General features: G+C 39.5%; 1 protein-coding gene across 1 annotated transcript in view; it reads right to left on the bottom strand.

The window, feature by feature from the left end:
• Nucleotides 1-19,419, bottom strand: part of arid2 (AT-rich interactive domain 2) — a 71,153-nt gene extending 51,734 nt beyond the window's left edge. Inside the window, exons 1-10 of the mRNA XM_062482835.1 lie at nucleotides 18,906-19,419; nucleotides 18,691-18,784; nucleotides 17,711-17,808; nucleotides 11,030-11,163; nucleotides 7,483-7,701; nucleotides 7,131-7,198; nucleotides 5,907-5,976; nucleotides 5,356-5,606; nucleotides 3,887-3,983; nucleotides 3,324-3,533 (exon numbers count right to left, since the gene is read on the bottom strand). Coding sequence (XP_062338819.1) covers nucleotides 3,324-3,533; nucleotides 3,887-3,983; nucleotides 5,356-5,606; nucleotides 5,907-5,976; nucleotides 7,131-7,198; nucleotides 7,483-7,701; nucleotides 11,030-11,163; nucleotides 17,711-17,808; nucleotides 18,691-18,784; nucleotides 18,906-18,997 — 1,333 coding nt within the window. The 5' untranslated portion in view covers nucleotides 18,998-19,419. The remainder of the gene's footprint in view (nucleotides 1-3,323; nucleotides 3,534-3,886; nucleotides 3,984-5,355; nucleotides 5,607-5,906; nucleotides 5,977-7,130; nucleotides 7,199-7,482; nucleotides 7,702-11,029; nucleotides 11,164-17,710; nucleotides 17,809-18,690; nucleotides 18,785-18,905) is intronic.
• Nucleotides 19,420-21,003: the final 1,584 nt, after the last annotated feature.

Genomic DNA, 21,003 nt, shown 5'->3' with positions numbered 1-21,003 from the left:
TTAACGCTGATTTGCAAGGAATGCAAGAACAGCTAAATAGCGAAAACACCTAGAGTAGGCATGAAAACTAGTTTAGCTTGCTAATGCAAGAGCATAGGTACTGTGTGATGATTTAGTTTATTGGCAATGGGGCTAACGCGTTATTTCATGTTCCTGACTGTTTCATTCGAATAAATAACCTGTACATGTAAATCTACAATTCAGGTTGCATGTTTGTCCAGATCTTTGGCAGGTTATTTTTTATCTAGCTAACTGAAGCTGAGTTGAATCACGATATAGTTTGGTTGCTAAGCTGTAACGTTCTACCCACCTAAGTCGATCCAGTTTGCTTCGACAACAGAAGTGGAAACAACTAACGTAATCATTTCAAATGATATCTAGTCAATCTGTTGAAAACAGTGTTGTGTAGACACAATAGATTTATTTGTAAAAAAAAAATTTAAGTCTCCACCTTCGTTGTTTCAGTAAGTGTTGGCCGTGTTGCGTCTTTGCTCCACAGCTTCACTCGTTGTAAACCAACCAATCAGCGCGCAGCTCATCTATATATTCATGAGCATACCATAACAGGAGAAAACCTAGCGTTTTTTCCCGGGAAAATTTCAGAGGATGTATCAGGGGGCATAGAACAGCACCCGGGCCATTTTAAGCCCAACCAATGTTACATACCCTATTCGGAGACCTTAAGGAACTGTGTGAAATACCCCAAAAACCCAGTCAATCACCCCTTTAAATGATGCACCTCATCACTAGCCTGGTCCTAACCAGACTCTCGTACATTTCATATGTACAGAGAGTCTGGGCTGGGTCCATTGACAAGCGTTAACTTCCTTGAAGGCGGGTACTCTGTTGAAGTTTAAAACTATTGGATCTGCCCAGAGACACTCTGGATCTGCCATAACCAATCGCTAGCGTTCGCCTTAGCCAACTCCTTCACGACTAACGGAGCTAGCTGGAAAATCAAACGAACCCTGTGGGGATCAATGATTGTTCTTGCTCCGGCTTTAACTTCTGGATATTCGGCAGCGTTGCCACAACGGACCGAATGGCTTTGCTCGCATCTTTCTCCGCCGCCATTACGGAACTACAACACAAACTAGCGCACAACATCATCGTCATCGTTCTCAGCCACTCCCTCGGTTCGCTGATTGGACAGGTAGAAAATTAACCAGAAACATCTGACTTACGTACCTCATGCCCAGACCTAGTACAGAAGCAAAATCAAAATTGAGCGGAAGTACGTAGGAGGGCAGAGCCAGGCTACATCACAAGAATTATAAAAAATGACCCGCTCTGAACTCTCTACTGACTGAACGTCACTGTTATTCAAAGGTTTATGGTGGGGATAGAGCAAATAGTTCATACTGGAGTACATTTATCCACACATGATCCATCAAAGCCAGTGATTTATTCATCATATTCATCCAAACTCAAGAATAAATACTGAAAGATAGACCAGTCTCTCTCCACACCTCTCTTCTGTACACAACAGTTGCACTCATGTTCTTAAAATGTGTATCATTTCATTTTAGTAATGGGTCCCCACTAATAACTAGTAACGAGTATTTGTGTGAATAATGCAAAATATAAATCCCCATAAACCCAGGGTCAGATCAAAGATAGTCACCTACTTGAAAATTCAGAGATTTGAACGCGTGTGTATAGGCTTACTAGGCTATGGTTAGTTTACCAGATTTTTCCTCATACCTCTACTATCTTTAGAAAGGGTGGTCCCCACAAGTGATGTTCGAAAAAGTGGTCCCCGTCAGACATGAAAACCGGTAGGTGTGTGTGTGTGGGGACAGTATGTCGGAAGTATGCAGAAGCAGAAAGCTTAAAAATTGTGGTTTTAGAGGAGAACACCCTCTTAAAATACCTGAGTGACAAAAAAGCGTAATTTATTTAGAGATATTAGGGGGTTGGGAGTAAGAGTGGAGGAGGAAGGGAGGGGGGGTCAGTGTCGAGGAGGGAGGGACAAGCGAGGGGTGTGGAAGATGTCGGTCTGACTGGTCATGACTGAATAGCTCCGTCATGTGACTCCACTTATCAGCTAATACCAATCACCTGTGTGAGAGACAGTGGTGTGTGTGTGTGGTTGCCACGGTGATGGCACAGCTGTGATGGTTAACGAGCTGATAAAAGGGCAGAGAGAATAACAGAAATTTACCTAGAATCCACACCTCAAACAAGTTAACCTAGACGCAAAACTATACGTCCAATCCAAAAAATAAGAGACCCAAGACTCTGCCGAACCATTGATATCCTTTATATGTCTGTGCGGTCAGAAATACGACTTCTACCGGCAGTTTAAAAAATGTGTACCCTTCTGCTTTCTCATTAGATTTGCATTGGTCTCTATGGGGCGAGTGTTAGACTTTGTCTCGCTCTCGTGGGGCTCTGAATGTGTATGTCTGTTGGATTCCACAGACAACTGTCTACGACCAGCACAACATTTCCTATTTATTGATCCAAAAATGAAGCATGAAGAGTAAAAATTGTGGCAATGCTGGCAAACTATAAATATTTTTTGAACAATATTCTGAAGCTCCTCTCCACTCTTGCATTTCAGTCTGCACTCTAGGCTCTCACATACACACCCATGTAAATCTCAGAAACGGTCTGAAAAACTAATGAAACAATCAGTGATACTGAAAAAAGATAGATGTCAAAAACCTGAATTTAACAACAACAACAAAATACAGGTTTTGTCAACATAGCTGAACATTTGAAGGAGCTGAAAGGTGCAATGGAAGAAATAGAATATAAAGAAGTTGAACTAGAAAGTGCATTTCCTGCAGAAAATGCGTTGGAATGCTGAAAGCTGACTTTTTTTTATATAGTTTAGGATTTTGTCAACATTGTAAAGTTTAAATGGTGGCTGTAGCAGAAAGATTGTGGAAGAAGGATTAGAAAGTTGAAGTTTAAGAGGATTTGGAAAAAAAACCTCTATTGGAAAACCATGTTAAAAATATTATGAATATTGATTTATATTAATTCAAGAATAAGAGGTAGAAAGCTGAAAAGTCATAACTGGAAACCCCTGAATTATTTGATAGCCGAATGGTTTTAATAGCTGAAAATTTGAAGGAGCTGAAAGGTGCGACGGACGAAATAGAAGTTGAATAAAGATTCGAAGATGCTGAAGCAGCATTCCAACAATAAGATTTATTACTACTCTCATCATATGTGTGTCATTGTGGTCACCAATCTCAATGCAGATTATTTTAAATTGAGGATAACAGGGAAATATCTCCAAGATAGTTCAGGCCATAAACAAAGTTAACCCACCATGCTGATCCATACCAGCCCACCATGTGGTATCTTACCTACACTCCTATCCACTGAAGCAATCTTGCTGCAGGGGATTTCTCCCAGCTCCGCCAGTAGGTAGAGTACCTCAAGGGAAGCCATGAGGAGCATGAGGTCTGGCAGGGAGAGCAGGCCAATCACCTCCTTGTAAGAGTCATGGTCCACATACTCGCAGATCAGCATGCCATTATCCTCAACCTTGCTCAGGTTGCCCAAGATCTCCATGGCTAAGGGTGAGAACCAATATCAAAAGGTCATGAGGGTACATTACCCAGACTGGAGGCTTGTGCATGATTTATTTTGTGATATAACGAAAGCAATCGGTGTCAGTTTACTAGAAATATTCACAGCAATTTAAAACAGACAAGACTAAGAAAAACACTTAAGCCACTTTTTTGTGGTATGCATCAACCCATTTGGCATGTTCTATGATTATCTGGTAACTGGCAAGTTTAACCAAGTCGCCACTAACCAAGCATGTTTGGCCCAACTGAACTGAACATGTAAATTAGAGTAAAGCAACTTAGATTATCATTTAAGTAGAAATAACGATTGAAAGACATGCAAACATGGCACTCACCCCTCATTTTGAGGAACCTGTCCCTGGACATCAAGCATTTGGTGATGGTGTGAAACATTAAGTGGGTAGTCCGAAAATCAACTGGATCTAATTGGAGCTGTAAGGGGAAAAAACACTGATTAGTCAAAACACTCAAAGCTCTTTTGTAACTTCTTTGTAATACATTCGTTTTTTTGTACTTAACACGGTATTGCATACAGTCAATAAGGCTATAAAATCTGACTTGTGTTGTTGTCTTAATGTCGAGCCCTGTGTAACACTAAGATTTTAGGGCACTTGTCCTTTGGACAAGTACATTAACATTTCACTTGTCCGTGCACAAAAGTAACTTTTCCGGGTAAAGATGTATCATTTTATTTCAAATGTTGTTGACGTTAGCTAGCTAGCGTCAGCAGCTGTGTACCTAGCAAGCATGAGCAGCATTTGTATGAGTTAAATGTTCGAAGTTAAATATGAGCTAATATTCAACTATAAAGTATACACCTTTTTAAGGATCCCTTGGTAAATCAGCCTCTGCTGGGTAGAAAGTGAAATTGTAGAAAAAATAAAACGTTTACACCAACATTTAAATTTAGTGGCAAAATCCATTTTTATGTCTACAGAATTATTTTAGATATAGTATAAATTTAGCTAGCTTGCAAATACTGAGGATAGCCCTAGTCTACCGAAGTTGAGTTAGCCAATGTCGTTAGGGATGCTAAGCTGTATCTAAAATTTCACTGGGTCAGGCAGCCGTTTCATTTACTGAAATGATTATGAAATGTTATGTTCTACTAGCCATTTGCCTACTTTAGCAAGTCACAGTATTTCCTAGTCCTGATAGTGTAACTGAGACGACACAGTAAATAATTCCTATTTCAAGTAATAAGCCCCCGTTCAAGTGTTGAGCATTAAATTAGCTGCACGGTCTGTAGAGATCTTGGGACAAAGCCATTGCTAATGCACAATTTGGTAAAATAAAATCGGTAAAATAGACGTAATGAGTGGCACATAACGTGAAGTAACATGCCATTTTATTTTGTTTGAGTTTTAACTTGTCCAATGGGGCAAGTACATTTATCTTCCACTTCCACAAGCCCTGTTACAGGTTTAAAATTGACACAACACTCCATAAGAATATAGTTTTTTGGCACTTCTGACCTTTTCAAAGTAGTAAAGGCCTACCTCATGATTAAAGAAAACGTGACAGTATATTGCCATATTTATTTCTGCTATATTAAAGACCAAACCACATTAATGGCTGACCAACCGCCTCAAGCTTCTACTGTTCACTAGTGGCTAGAGTTGCCCAAAATAATCATTTGGGTAAGCATTTCACACTGAAATAATTTACAAAACAGAGGTTATAAAACAAGACTAATTTTATGTCCCGTGTCAGCCGGCAAGGCATTTTCACAAAACCAACAAGGAACCCCTTCGATGACACCCCCATATAATTTTTACGAATGTCTAAATGAGTTTACACTCACCTCTCCTGCCATGTTACCCAGAGTATCCAATCCCAACTGTCGAAGGGAGATGAAGTTGCAGTGGGCACATAGCAGGAGGAAGCGCAGGCAGGTGCGGTTAATTGCCAACAATTTGACATTTGCCTCCTCAAATGAGAGGTTCCGTAGGATGACTGCCACCTGCAAGACGCGCTGCCCCTCCATGTCACTGATGCCAAGGTCACGAAGAGGATGGAAGAGAGCATTGCAACGTTCGTCCCATAACATGCCATCTGTGTCAAGATAATAGCATGAGAAGAACAGCAGGGTCGTTATGTTTTTATTAATTTATATATATTTTATACAAATGTAGCATCAAGTTTCTGAAACACTAGTTGTTTAAACTTTTGACAGATCTTTGATGGAAGCTCTCCTCCAAAAGTATTAACTGGTTTCATCCGTGCATTTTTTGGGCTGTTGATCTTCAGGTCCAAGTTGTCCATTTACCGGTTATACAATCACCAACATGTATCCTGTCGAACCATCAATTAAAGCATGTTTTTTGGACACTTATGTTTTCAGTACCAACTTACCCTGTGCAGGACTGCCCTTGTCCCAAATGAGGTCCCTGACTTCAGCATCCTCCACAACATCCTTCCAAAACTGTGGAAATATAGTATTGGATTAGTGTAGAATTTAATACAAAAAATGTACCATCAAAATACAAGGTCACACTTCTTTTTTTTTTAAAGCAGCAATTTATTTTTGCCTATTCTCTTTGAGTCTGAGTAAAATAAAGCTGTATATTTCATAAGTATATTTAGTAATTATATTTACCCTGTGACAACATTTATTCATTTAGCAACAAGGACAACAATTCTATTGATACTCGTGTTCTTTAGGGACACCTAATCTGTAGCCCCTCCTTAGCTCGGAAGCTCTGATTGGCACCGCCTTGAGTCAGAGATAGCTAGCTGCACTAAGGACGAGTATGGCGAGTGGTGGTGACCCACAAATGATAGAGGACCCGCCGGCCTCTAAGATCGCAAGTTTGAGAAAACTTCGGTTTCCCTGTCAGTTACAGTAGTACTGGCGAGAGAGTGGTGGATAAGACAAGCACTGTGTGTCAGCGTTGTTCAGCAGTTGTGGGGTATGTGAGTGGAAATACATCTAACATGCTAACCCATATAACGCATCTGGATAAGAGCGTGTGCTAAATGACTAAAAATATCTGACGCCATCACCCAGGCGTGACAATCACTGGAACGAGACAAAAAAAAAACTGTCCAACTTCTCCTCCCTACAGTGCTTAACCAGCCTTTAGATACACATACAAATAGGGCCCAAAAAATTACTGAAACAATCGGAATTTACATGTCATCTTCAATGCGCCTGTATTCACTCGTGGAGGAACCTGGTTTGTTTTGCTTTTCCCTCCATTGTACCGAACTCGTCCCGAACCGTGATGTCTGAACCGCGGTAAGAAACGAACCGTGACTTCAGAGTAACATTCCACCTCTAGTAACTAAACACCAAAACCTCTTAAAAACCAAAATACTCACACGCATCCATTCTGGTCTTTTTGCCCCTAGTGGTTCAAATCTACCTCTGAGACACTGACTCTTCCTAGGGAGGGGTTGTGTCTGAAGTAGCCTCCCCCAAGATGTTCTAGCTGGTAACACCCCTAGGCTAGGAGATTGGAGATGCCCTAGTCGGATTACCAGTTGCTAACTTTAATCACAAACCAAGCTGCAGTCTGAAACAAGCCACATGCTTGAACTATTAGGACCCCACAGGAGGGCCATTGTCAACTTTACCTTCACAAAGTTACGTGTAGTTTTCTCCTTCCAGTCCATCCCAAATACAGCTGAGAAAGTCCCTAATGCTGAAAAGACATACAGAAACCGTTGACGCAAGCATTTCTCCCTGCCATACATACAAAGATTCAGTGACACACACTTAGTTATCCATACTTAGATCACATTAAAACTATTAACAAGAATGGGACTTGACAAGAATGATGAAGCTATATTTTTCAGTTATATATTTTGTTAATATAGCTTTAAACCTGTTAACGATTAGAACCTAACATTTAAGTTCATTGTCAACAGGAAAAACGTTTTTGAGTAAACTGAATAATGCAATTAAAGGGTCATAGTGAATACTTACAATCATCAAAAACCCCTGCATGTGCCAGCAACAATGTGATGAGTTTGGGATCTTTCTCCAGTTGCATTGCATGCTTGCTCTCATTGGAGAGAAGAGTGCAAACATTGACCGCAAAGTCCACTTCATTGGGAAGTCCAGACAGGAGAGAGAGCACCAGTTTGTTGTAGTCACATGTTGGTGCAAACTCTGTGGACAGTCCATAGCTTTGGCGGAGATAGTCTGTTGACGAGACAAAACATCAAATGTTTGTCAGAATGTAAAACATTAAACAATGATTAGCGTTTACATGTCTAGAATGGGGTATTATAGGGCTATAATATCATGTTACGGTATTTTCCGGACTATAAGTCACACTTTTTTTTCCCCATAGTTTGGCTGGTCCTGCGACTTATAGTCAGGTGCGACTTACATATCAAAATATATTAGTGCTGTCAAACGATTAAAATATTTAATCGCGATTAATCGCATTATGTCATAGTTAACTCGTGATTAATCGCAATTAATGATTTTTTTTTGTCCCATTATTTTTCCTCATTTTAATGCTCTTATCAACATGGAAAAGTGGATCGGATTGCTTAGTGAAAATGTTTTTTTTTTTTATTGAAAACAACATTGCAATCGCCTGGCTTTGACTAGGGGGCGGAGAATTTGCATCAGCTGTGTGCTTGTCCATCAAGTGGTATTTCAGAGTGGACGTGCTGCGATGATAGATCAGTTCACAACGACAAAACACACAGATCACTTTGGTCTTGTCAATGGAACCATTTGGCAACTTTTTCAAAGTTAACTTTCCATTCAGAATCTTATTGGCATCCATTTTGGCATCTCGCGTTCGCCATCCACTCAAAACGTAACGTTAGCCTACTACTCTTTCGCCGGCTCGCAAGCCCAAACAAGTGTGTGCGGCGTGCCTGTTGTTTTGTTTCCGGTCTAGCTAGATCCAGTGTGGTGTTGTAGTTTTTCTAACGTCAGTAGTTGTTGCAACAGCATGTGAAAAAAAACTACAAAGTTTGCTAGGCCAAAAAGAACGTTAATCTTGCGATAAAAAGATTGACGCTGTTAAAATGGGTTTGCGTTAACGCCGTTAATAACGCGTTTATCTGACAGCACTAAAATATATATTATTGAACATGTTTTTAAATGTTAATTTATACTGACTGACATGACCCAACGAGTTCAACGGATTCAGTGATGTGGAATGAGATCGGGAGCTAGCTTACCGGTAACTTGCTTGTTGGACTCGCTAGCTTGTTATGTTAATTTGGCCTATTCAGATTCCCAGGTATGTTCTTTATGCTACTGTGTAGCTGAATAACTGTTAGTGTTGACGTTAACATACCGGACACCTATTCAGCTTGTTGTTCTGTGTGCTATTGTATAGTTGAATAACTTGCCTTTCCAGATTAAATGTCTGATCTTGGTGTTGGATTTTGTGAAATACATTTCAAAATAAATGCGATTTATAGTCCAGTGCGACTTGTATATGTTTTTTTTATCTTCATGACGCATTTTTTGACTGATGCGACTTATACTCCGGAGCGACGTATAGTCCGGAAAATACGGTACTTGCATGCACCTTTAATGGCCATTGCATAACTGAAATCACCCACATCCCAAATTTTCTGTTTGTAACTTAAGTTGGACATAACTGGGTACAACTAGAATCGGGTGTGGATTCAACTGAACAAACTCAAATTATAGAGTACAGACCACAATTGGGTAATTTGGGGGTCAGATGGCTGAGCGGTTAGGTAATCAGAAGGTTGCCGGTTCGATTTCAGGCCGTGCTAAATGACGTTGTGTCCTTGGGCAAGGCACTTGACCCTACTTGCCTCGGGCGGAATGTCCCTGTACTTACTGTAAGTCGCTCTGGATAAGAGCGTCTGCTAAATGAGTAAATGTAATTGTGTCCATATGATGCGCTCTTGCTGTCCTGAGTATATATGAGTCAATTCGCACAGTTGTCAGGTATTGGTAGTCTTTTTGAAATCCTACTATTTCCTGTTGGTACGTTCTTACTTTGTAATGCATGTTTTATTATTTGGGAACAGTCAATATGGAAGTTGATCTGTCGTAACTTTTGGCATTATCCAATTCCCACTCCTTTGTGGAAATTGAATAATGACAAATTGGAAAATGCAAAAAAGAAATTGGATGGGACGACCAATTAGTCAATAAAACAACCTTTGTGTCTAAGCCGTTGTCTGTCCATTAAGAGATGTGCATCTCCATCAGAGGCCAATGCAATAAAAGTTGCAATGCATTGCTAATGATCGGATACATAAAAAACGATGCTATGCAATTCAATATGGTACAGAACAATATTTTGATATTACTTTGGTTCTGAAGCAGACAGCAACTCAAATTGTCTAAATACGCTTTTTATTTCACATTTGTTTCTCTAGCACTGCAACTCAAGCATGTCATTTAAATGTTGTTTTTACTTCTAAAAAACACGACTATTTAACAAACAGGCCGTTTCACAAGTCCTTTGTAGTGTAAAAAAAGTCTCTGACTAAAGAAAATAAAACCAGGAATGACCTTGCCTTAAAATACATGCTTTCTTTCCCTGTTAAACAATTTAAGGATTCCCACAATTAACAGTAAATCATTGTGCAATGTGCAGTAAATAATGCCAGCAGAAGTAGTATACACTTTCAGCAGGTAGGCTCAGCAGTAAGCAGTGGTGGCGTTTCTAAATGAACAATAAAAATTAATCTGGTGAGTAAATATGTTAGTTGTGCTCCCAGTGTACTTTATAGCGGATCAGCATTTTTTGTCAAATTGTCCGTCTCCCTTGAAAAATCTGAAGTGTCTGCAAACATTTAATTTATAGCCATATATAGCCAAGTCAATGGAACGTGTGGCTCTACCACTATGACAATCTGTGACTCGCCCACACACGCCTCCAACTCGCCAGAGATTTTACGAGGATTAGCCACTGACAGCAGTGGGAATGAGAGAGCGTGCTTGAGAAACTGTTTAAAGAGGAGGAATCAATCTTCATATAAAATTGAGTGTTGCAAATTATTGGTTACATTTCTAAATACTAAAAGCATAGGTCCTCTATTAACAATGAAAGCATTTGATTTTACAAATGCAAAAGATATTAGAAATAATGCATCTCGAGTTAATCCCAAACTGTATTCAGAGCATACTTTTTCCATTGGGCAATAGAAACGTGTACTTTTATGCCGGTGCACCGATGTGAATCTGTGAATCTTACCATCCCAACTGTCCATGCATTGACAGCTTTATATAGTTGCATTGTATGACTTGACTATAAGATGTACAGTATCACTGTGGTCAATTTAGAAAGTCATTATTCCATTCCTCCATATACCAGTTTAACATTACCATAACAATGTCAATTCGGTTAAGCCTTGTGCCAGATTATTTTCCGTGTGGGAAGTCGGATTTCTTGTCAAAGGTCAATGAATTCCAGTCAAAAGTCAATTAAATAGGTTTTACACACTCCCAATATAATTGTTTCAACATTTAGTCTTATATATGAAGAGAGCAAATGGAAAGAGCGATTGAAACTTACCCGATACAGTGTGTTGCTGGTAGTTGTAGGAGCAAGGAATTGCACCAATTGGAAGAGATGGTTTAGGATTTCCTGGCTGCACTTCTTCATCATCCTCACCAAAGTGATGGACCTTTTCATACTTCTCTAAATATCTGAAAACAAGGACATGTATTCTCAGAGAGAACAAACGAGAGGTCTGCAAATTCTGCGGGTCAGTCACAAAAGATTAGAGCTGAGCCAAACAACTCCACTCGTTTTGCCAATATTGGAGGTTGTTCAATTGATAAAATAATTGAGGGAGATTACCCACTTAATATTAAAAGGAACAGGAAATTTGGTTGGAAATAGTGAAAATGTTTATCAAGTTTAGCTTCTCATTAACCATACACAAAAATATGAGTGAAAATTAACATTCCGAACTATTAGAAAACCCTAGTCCAAAAACTGCAAATTTAGCTGTTTAGACAATTTCTCAAGACTGTGTAGGCGTGGATGATCACTTTTTGATTGACATCTCGACAGCTCCGCTGTCATATTATATTATTATGTTTGAGCCTTCTGATTCAGAATCAGAGGATGAAACTAAAGCCCTGCCATCTGAAAATAATTCCATTCAATTGGTCACTGAATATTGAGCTAGAAAATGCTTTGCTATCTAGATTACGTAGTTATCTACATTCCCGGGTATTATAGCACAACGTTACACATGCAACGTTAGCTGAGATGCCCCTCTCAAAGCTAGCACAGGGCTCTACGCTAATGTTTTCCCCACGGAGTACATGTGCTCCTAGATGAAAAAATCTAGGAGCACAAAAAGAAATTTAGGAGCACAGTGTTTTTTTATTGTATTTGTTTATTAAACATAACTTAACAGTTAATGCCGGTAGACAACTAACGACTTTCACTCTGATTGCACTAGAACAAATACTTTAAGAAACATGTATATAGTTTATATTTTCTTAAAATACTGGGACATTATAGAATATGTATATTAAAGCACGCCAGTCAGTAAATCGAGATGGTGCTGCCGTCTGTCCCATCGAAAACCATTCAAACAGGTTGCCAGCCATGTTTATTTTGCGAGCTACTTGAACCAAGTGATCACGTGTCGGTGAGATCAAACAGTGCCGTAACTCTCTTTTTATTTCTCATTTGCATAATGTTAAGCATAGCATCATGCTATGTTCAAATCGTGCAGTCGTGACCCCGTCACTTGCTTTCCATGAAATCAATGGTATGCTTCACTTCATCGCGCTGTTGTTCCGTGTATTGACAACAGCCCGTCACTCGCGCACTGTGCTCGTAAATAATTTTTCAAGTTTGCACATACCTATTTTTAGGCGCAAATGCGAGCGAAATACTCGCACTGTAGAGCCCTGTAGCACTATGACTACAATGCTAAATTACGGCTCTGTAGGGTTAGCTAGTGCCATTTTATGATAAATCTTTGAGTTTGAGCTGAGGTTTTGTTCCAGTTGCGCCCGTTGGGGTGGGACAACTGACATGTATTTTTTCATGATTGGTTCGCAGAATTTATTTACTCATAGATATCCTAGTATATCCTATACTATCCAAATATCCCAATTCAAACCCACTGTCAGGAATGTTACACAACTTTAAACGACAATATTTTGACTTCGGATTGAAACTAAAAAGTCTAATACTTTTAAAGGCTTACAATTATGTACACAAAAACCTAAATTAGAAAGATTTTGTGGATTTGGGTGTCCTGGGGCTTTAAAGGCCATATGGCAGGTTTATTTTTCCAACGAATTTGCGCTATTTGCTTGTTGGTAATAAACATTTAAACTGTTATCCATTGTATTTGATTTTGTTGGGTGTCGCGAAACGGAATATAATACGAAAAAGTAACTACTTTTTGCAATGATTCTTTATTTATTTGTTTAGGGCAAGTGGAAGAGAAATGTACTTGCCGTTAGCGATGCTAGCTAACGTTAGTTTGCTAGCTGTATATAACATTTTACTGGGTCTTGCAGCTGTTTGATTGACTGAAATTATGAAATGTTATGTTCTACTAGCCGTTTGCCTACTTTAGCAAGTCACAGTATTTCCAAGCCCTTATAGTGTAACTGAAAAAAAGCAGTAAATAATTCCTCTTTCAAGTAATAAGCCCCCGTTCAAGTGTTGAGCAAGTGTTAAATTAGCTGCACGGTCTGTAGAGATATTGGGACGAAGCTGCAATACAGTACATAACAGAAAGTGTTTCATTCTGCAGAAATTGTGTACATGTTTAATGTAACAAATAAATTAAATACAATTTATAACACCTCAATTGTTATCATTTGTATAATATTACAGCTCATCTTCGTTCTGACTTTTGTGCATGGAAAAGTGAAACGTAAATAGACTACTTGTCCAAGATACAAGTGCCTCAAAAAGTTAATGTCAGGCCCTAAATGATCACTGTCACTAGATAGTTCTCTAACCGCTCAGCCACCTGACTAACTCCAGAGCTCGTTGCTGCGTTGCTAAATGATAGCAACTCACCAGGACACTTCAACTCTCCCCTCATTCTCCTTGGACCATCCATTTAATTGGCTTTGACGGCCATCAGGTCTCGGCAATTCCTCATTTACCCTCTCATGTCTACTTGGTTCAAAATTATACGGCTGCGGGCCATCATATACATTAGTGGTTTTTGCCACCTGTTCTTCATCCCAGTCAGTCGCCATAGTTCTAGTACTAGGCTGAGGCTACTCTCCTCCACGACTCCCCAACCTGACGTCATCGCCGAATTGCGCTAATATGCTAATGATAAAACCAAAAACTGTTCTTTAACACCATTTGGAGACACCATTTGGAGATTTTTTTTAATGATATACATATCGTCAGTGCTTCCTGTACCGATTAATCAACAGTGGTGTTAGGGTTAGGGTAACCCAACCTGCAATATGGCCTTTAAGAGTCCCTAAATCAGGTAAGTCGAGTATAGGAAACTAAAAATGTAAATTTTCATCTGAAATTCACATTTCAAAACAGATCTATGTAGCGTACACACACACAGGTAGCTATATCAGAGACAGCTGATCAGTAGTAGTGTTGAAAGTCATTGCCAAACAGTTGCTGCAGTGAGTCACCAAGTGAGCCCATTTCTGAATGGAGGCCCATTGGTTCACCGTGGCCAGGGTAATCCCCATTTTGCACTGTGACACACTGCACTATAAATACACAGAGCCTCCATTTGGAGATGCACCAGCCAGGCACTATGCACCGTCATCAAATGCTGTCTGGGCATGGGCAGCACGGAGAGGAAGGAGTGGGTCGGGGTAGCAGCTGCTTGTGTATAGCCTTTCTGCACATCTTAATCATTGTTAACCAGGGTCACCAGGAAAGCACCACAAATGCAATGATTTTGGGTTGTTATTTCACTTTTACATTTGGCAGACATTTAGTCAATTCTCTTTTTATCATTATTATTCAAATATGGGCCTATTAACTCTATGGGACAATTGCGTGAGAAATTGTATTACCGTGTAGATGTAACATATTGTCTACTTTAATTTTTAAAAGATATGTATTTAACTGATGTCATTTTAGGTCAGCTGGATCAAGTGTTCAAGAGTGCCACGCTTGACTGGCCAGCCTGCTTACTTGTTAAGTTTGGATGCCCTCTGCTGGACAAACAAGAAAAAGAAATGTTGAATGAGCAGTCTCTCAAGACGAAGTCATGAAAGCTGTTAAGTATGAATTAGGAGAGGCATACAAAGAGCAGAATTTGGGTGTGTAGACTGCATTATGTAACTAGGCTGGTAAGAATAAGATGAATAAAAGCTTGGTAACACCTACTGGATACACCTTTTTATTGTAATCTACATTTTAATTGTAAACAAAATTATAATTGTTCCCAAATACAAATAAGGTATAGCATTGTTGATTATTTTTAAGCTTACAATCTAAATTCTTACATTTGTTATTCTACAAACTTTAAAATACATACATGGTCAAAAGTACAGGGTTTCCCGCAGCACTTTTCAGTTAAGGCGGCCGCCTAAGCAACACATGCCTGCCGCCTGCCGCCTTAACTACGTCGCCAATAGCGTAGTTTATAGCGATATCCGCCGTATTACTCTGTCCTGTTTTCTCCCTTCCATTGAAACCGTGACCAACACCAGTCTCCCTTCTCTGCAGAACGCTTTAGTCTTTCGCACAAACTCCCCCCCCCCAATATACATAGCATTTATTACTGTGTCTCCACAGCAAATATCCACACCTTGTTTGGCTGCATGGGAATGGGAATAAATATGCCAGCACATGGCATATTTATCAAAATGCCATGGTATATAGGTTGCCAATGTAAAGAGCAGTGAAGTTCAAACAGCTGATTATCATTATATTAGGAAAAGAGCTACACTTCAATTAACTCATGTGACTTTTGTTATGGGTGATTTAACTTAGTTTGGAGATGTCTTCCAATGATTTTAGAGTGTCTTCTGTATTATTCTTAGAAAAACTGATTTACCCTAATCTATCATCCATGTAAATCCTCAACTGAGTCACAGTTTTGGAATTACTCAACTTTAACATCAAAAAGTGACAAAAACTATCAAAACGTCCTACTCTCCAGGACTCGGTGGCTGGACCCAGCAATGGCATCACAGGGCTTGAAATAAACTTTTTTACTTGGTGGCACTGGTGCTCCCAACTTTGAAAAGTTAGGAGCACAAGCAATAATTTAGGAGCACCCACTGAATATTAAGGCGCACCGCAACAAAAATTGTAACTAAAAACACAGTGAATGCGTGACACTCGAGCCCTGGATTTATTTTGCGCACTAGTTAGCTCCTAGTCATGTGACAATGGAGCGCAGTGACTGACGGTTAATATTAACCTTCTGCATTAAATCTGTAAAGATGAAGTTAAATTTTTTGTGGAACGTTGGATAGAACGGTGGACCGCTCTCTGTATCAGCTCACAGGAGGCACATACTGTATAGTAGGCTAAATAGCGAGCGTTTTGTAAAGAAATTAAAACAGGTCGCACCATAACAATTATTTGCACTTGGAAAAATGTTCTTAAATATATTTTGAGGTCAGACAATTTTGGGAGCATAATTTCAAGCCCTACATCACCTTGTTTTTCACGTACCAAATCTGTTCTCACAATTTATATCAGACACAACAGGGACAATTCCATCTGAACTATCATCTGGGACCACTAATAAGTTCAATGAAAATAAAAGTGCAAGAACGATAATTCTATTTCATTCACTGAATATTAACATCCATTGTTGCAAGTATATCAAGTACCACAGGAAAAACTGATCTCTAAATGGTGGGAGAAATCAAATGATTGCTTGTCTCATTATGATGGTCTTACCTTAAGTTTAGGCATTAAGCTTTGATTTTCTTTCAATAATGTAAAGTTGCTACAGTGGATATAAAACAATTATGCAAGGAGGTAAAGCATTGCATTCGTCATGTCTTTACTCTGCTGTTCTTGGTCCGTAAAGTGTAATCAGTACAGATTAGACCAATGAAAATCCTTCTGCCTTACCATTGTCAAAATATGTAATCATTTGGGCATTTCTACATCTTAATGCTGCATCCAATGTGTTTTCTCCGACCATGTGTCAGAATTCCATCCAACACCTTTAGGTGGTCTGGAACAGCATTTATGGTAGATCTCTGGCCATTTTGTCAACGTTAGATACTGTCAAACGCTATATGCGTCTCAATAAGGACATATTACCATTTTACATATTATTCAGCTTTCAAGGTGTCCCAACAAACTTGTTTATGACCTCTGTGAACTACAACCTACCTCTGACAAGTTAGACATCCTTGTTGGTATTATAACTAGGTTAGGATATATGACATCACAAGAACCCAAGAAAAGAAGGACGTTTTGGCACCACTCCTATATAGTCAAGATTACCAAATGAATGCATGTCCCAATTAGTTTGGATAAATTGCACTTTTAGCTAAGTAAAAAGTATTTTATCCACACAATTGCAATAATCTGTTTCTTTGCAGTAGTGTGTGCATCTTAATGTATCCAATGTTTAATACCGATCAAAGTGCCTTACTAAACTCTGTCCACATTACACGAGTAGTTCATCTCTTCCATACAAAATCAAAGACTGAGGAAGACACTGCTGTCCCTAATGTTGACTTAATGCTCCGTATCTGTATAGTCAATTCATGCAAGATAGTTAATATAAAGTAAACATGGATTGGTGACTACCCACGAAGTAAATAGTAACATTAGGAGCTACAATACAAAAAAGGGGTAAGGCAGCCTAAAACCTTTAAACCAAGCCTGTTCATTGCAGTTTCAAAACTGGGACAAAGCAGAACATTTAGTAAATAAACAAATGTAAGATTCTAAAAAGAATGACTACCTGCAGACCCTATTTTACCGAAACTGCACTGAAAACTCAACTGATTTTATTTGTAGTTTCTGTGAGTTCCTAATTATAATCCTATACATTTCAAGTTACAAAATACACAATGCACAAATACATGAATGAATGTAAATATCTATAGACACGTCTATATACATGGCTTCAGTGCAGATAAGTCTTCAGCGTGGGTATGTAATGAATCTTGTCTTTGGCTTCAGTTTTACAGAAATGTAACACGCTCTTAACAATCACTCAAACTGGACTGTGCAGTGCTGCTAGCGCTTACGAGTTGTAAACATTGCCACATGCTGACAGTGTGCTCCTCTGCTACTTACCGAAGGTAGTATTGTTTTAAAGCAAATGCTGCATTGGAACAACTCCTTGGAAAGTTGAAGTCTTCTCCAAGTTCAGACCACTGATTCTTGTCAGAAACCTGAAATAAAATCTTTGTTAGCTAGCCTAGTGTTAACGCTGGTGTTTTACAATTTTCAAAAATAACAGACTTTAAAATGTGGATACTTTAAAAAATATATAATAAACCCTCTCATTCCGTTCAAGTCATATATATAGTAGCAATCGAAATAAAAGTACAGTACTGCTTGATTACTTTAGGGCAAGAAACAATAGCTACCTAGCTACAACTGTGGGTTGTACGATGGCTTAGCAAGCAGCTAGGTAGCTAGCTACGATTAGCAATATAGCTAGTGATAGCTAACATTACTTTTCTGGTATGACTAGCGTGCAAACAAGCTGAAGTGGGGCTACGCTTGAGGCAACAATATTCGCAACCACAGAACCGGTAGGAAGTCTCAGCTAGCACTACCAAGGGAGCTAGCTTGCGACCTGTCTTCTTTGGGGTCATTCTGTACATTTACAGTATTTAGTAAAGGCCCGCGTGAGGCCTACATTCTGTCTCCAACCATGAACCCAACGATGGCCAGAGCGATGAGCGGACAAACTACCAATGTATTGTTCAAATGTACACACAAAGCTTTTCCCGGCGAGTATGTTCATTATCTCGCCTGTGCACTCTGCGAGTAATCGATAGTATACGTGCCCGCTAATTTTGAGTTACTCCAACGCCGCTGACTCAAACCTTGTAGCTAACGTACGGACTTTCAATTCAAATCATACACAACAAGCCACCACATTGCATTGATAGCAAACTAGCACAAGGCCATACCCAATCCTATATATTCTACAACCGTTTACCCCCAAGACTAATCTCTGATGTGCCAAGACAGTTAAGTGGTGGGCTACTCCACAATTCAGAAAAAAACGCGAGTGCGAAAAATCCACTTTTAGCCCCACTCACCTTAGCAAATCCACCTAAAGAAACGACTCTGATATAAAGAGCATTGAGGTCCAGCTCTTTTCCACCCACGATAGGTACCTTTTTAAACGGCGATCTGAAAAGACAAAACATAAAATATGTGCAACAATGTTACGGTAACAGCCATATCCCATTACAAGTCCAATGCAAATTATGTTTTTAGCATTTTCAAAAGAATAAAGATGCCCCATTCTCACCCTCTGCTTTGGTGAAATTGCCGCAGCTCATCCAGGAACGCCAGCCCTTTCCTCCGCTGATCTGGTAGATTTTTTCCCGTCGAATTTGCCATTGTTTTTGCATGTAAAACGGTTAAAACCCCACTCGGTTGCTTCCTAAGACACCAAGGATCCCATACTCCGCCGGCGCTCAGTCATTCGCGAAGCTGAGTGTTTAAAAAGTTAAAGAAATATCTAATGGCAAGAGCGCCAGCTCGCTAATAAAGACCGATGCACACAGAATCCAAGCGAATTCCCCCCACACTAAGTTCTAACGATCATTGAGAAATACGACCGATTCTAACGGGAAACCAAAATCGCCATAGTAAAGGATGTAATGCGAATAATTTTGGTAGCAATTGTATTGGTTTGGAGTGGTTTGACAGTGTGTTACGGACGCGGCTCCGAGCAATCGCACACACTGTAGAGCGGCAGCGGGATCCAGTTCTCAGACAAAAAGATCTAAAGGCCGCGAGCTCGTACTGACATGTAGCGCCCTCTACTAGGCACAGCGGCATTGCACTGTCCTGAGCTCTTTATTGGAACAATAGATAGTTTCTTTTAGGGCTCATCTATAACTTACAACTCCCATTGAAAAAGAACACAATTTCGTATGTCCATGGGGGGAGGGGAACTTTTCAATAACTTCAGACTATTAAATACACCATGTAAACATTTTCACACATCGACAAAACTTAAGAAGTTCAACATGTGTCTGTGATAACTTAACAATAAGTCAATTCATTGGGTAAGGTATGCCAGAGGTATACCTTTTTACAAATGTAGAATAGTAATAAAACCTCAATAGCTATATAAGGACCTTAATGTATTTTTTTTCCTAATGGTATTAATATAATTAGTGTAGGCTACAGAGTGGGTGCTTCGCAACATGTTTGCTACAGAAATGTTAAGGACCAGCTCTTTAGTTCATCATAACTAACATGGCATGCGCTTGGAATGCGCTTGGCATGTGGGGGGCAACTATTTACACAACTGTAGTAACCCATTTTGTTTTGCAGATTTTTTTAACGGAATGCCTTGTATTTCAATGAGCCGGATGGAAGATACCCATGATCCCTACTTCTGTAACTGTCGAGTAGATATCGAGGATGGCTATATGATGGTGTTATACTACGTTCGACCATTACACGTTCCCTTCCTTTTGAGAACAGCCTTTCACAAAATGGCGGTGACAAACGTGTGCTAGCTAGCCAAACATAAGGACTGAGGATTGTCAAGTTATAATATCTGAGCACAGAATGTTATGGGTACATGTAAAAACACAGACGTGTTAGCCAAACTGTCGTGAAAACGCGCGTCAGTTAAATCAACCAGTCAGCTATAGCCATTAGCTCTACGGTTGATCGGGATTCGAATTTTGTTGTACGTAGCCTACTGTATGCTACTACAGTAGTAGCTTGCTAGTAGTACTGGCTAACTACTAGACTACAAGACTAATGCTCCGTCCTGGCCAACGCTAGGATCTAGCAACGCTAGAGAAACTTGGGGAAGCTAGCTAACAGTCCTTTATTATATCTGGGTACTGGCTTAATACATTTAAGCAAATGACAAGGTACTGTAACTAGCTCAGTTTAGACTATATCGGTTTAGAGGCAGTATTTTGTGATTGAAAAGACAAATGTAACAATACAAAGCTAGCAAAAGCATTAAAGCAAACATGTAGTGAGTTGGCCCACAAGAGTAACGTAATCGACCACAGCCTCTGTTGACTGGCAGTATGTTCACCGGTCTATTTAATTGCTTGTTAGAAGGGGTGACCCTGACAGTTTACCCGTGGTGCCCACTGAGTTAAACAGGCCTCAGATTTGAACTAAACGTTGGAGTTTTGGTTGAGATTAAGATATCCTATAATAAAGCACTGCAATCCTATTAGCTCTACGTTACATTACATTTACGCATTTAGCAGATGCTTTTATCCAAAGCGACTTCCAAGAGAGAGTTTTACTAAAGTGCATAGGTCATTGATCATAACAACGAGATAGCCCCAAACATTGCGGGTAGCCAAACATGATGCATACATTGTGAAAACCAAATAAGTTCAAAAGGGAAGAACAATAAG

The sequence above is a fragment of the Osmerus eperlanus genome, chromosome 17, assembly GCF_963692335.1.
Source record: "Osmerus eperlanus chromosome 17, fOsmEpe2.1, whole genome shotgun sequence".
Lineage (NCBI taxonomy): Eukaryota > Metazoa > Chordata > Actinopteri > Osmeriformes > Osmeridae > Osmerus > Osmerus eperlanus.
Note: the sequence above shows the minus strand (reverse complement) of the source record. Positions and strands in the feature narration are given on the sequence as shown.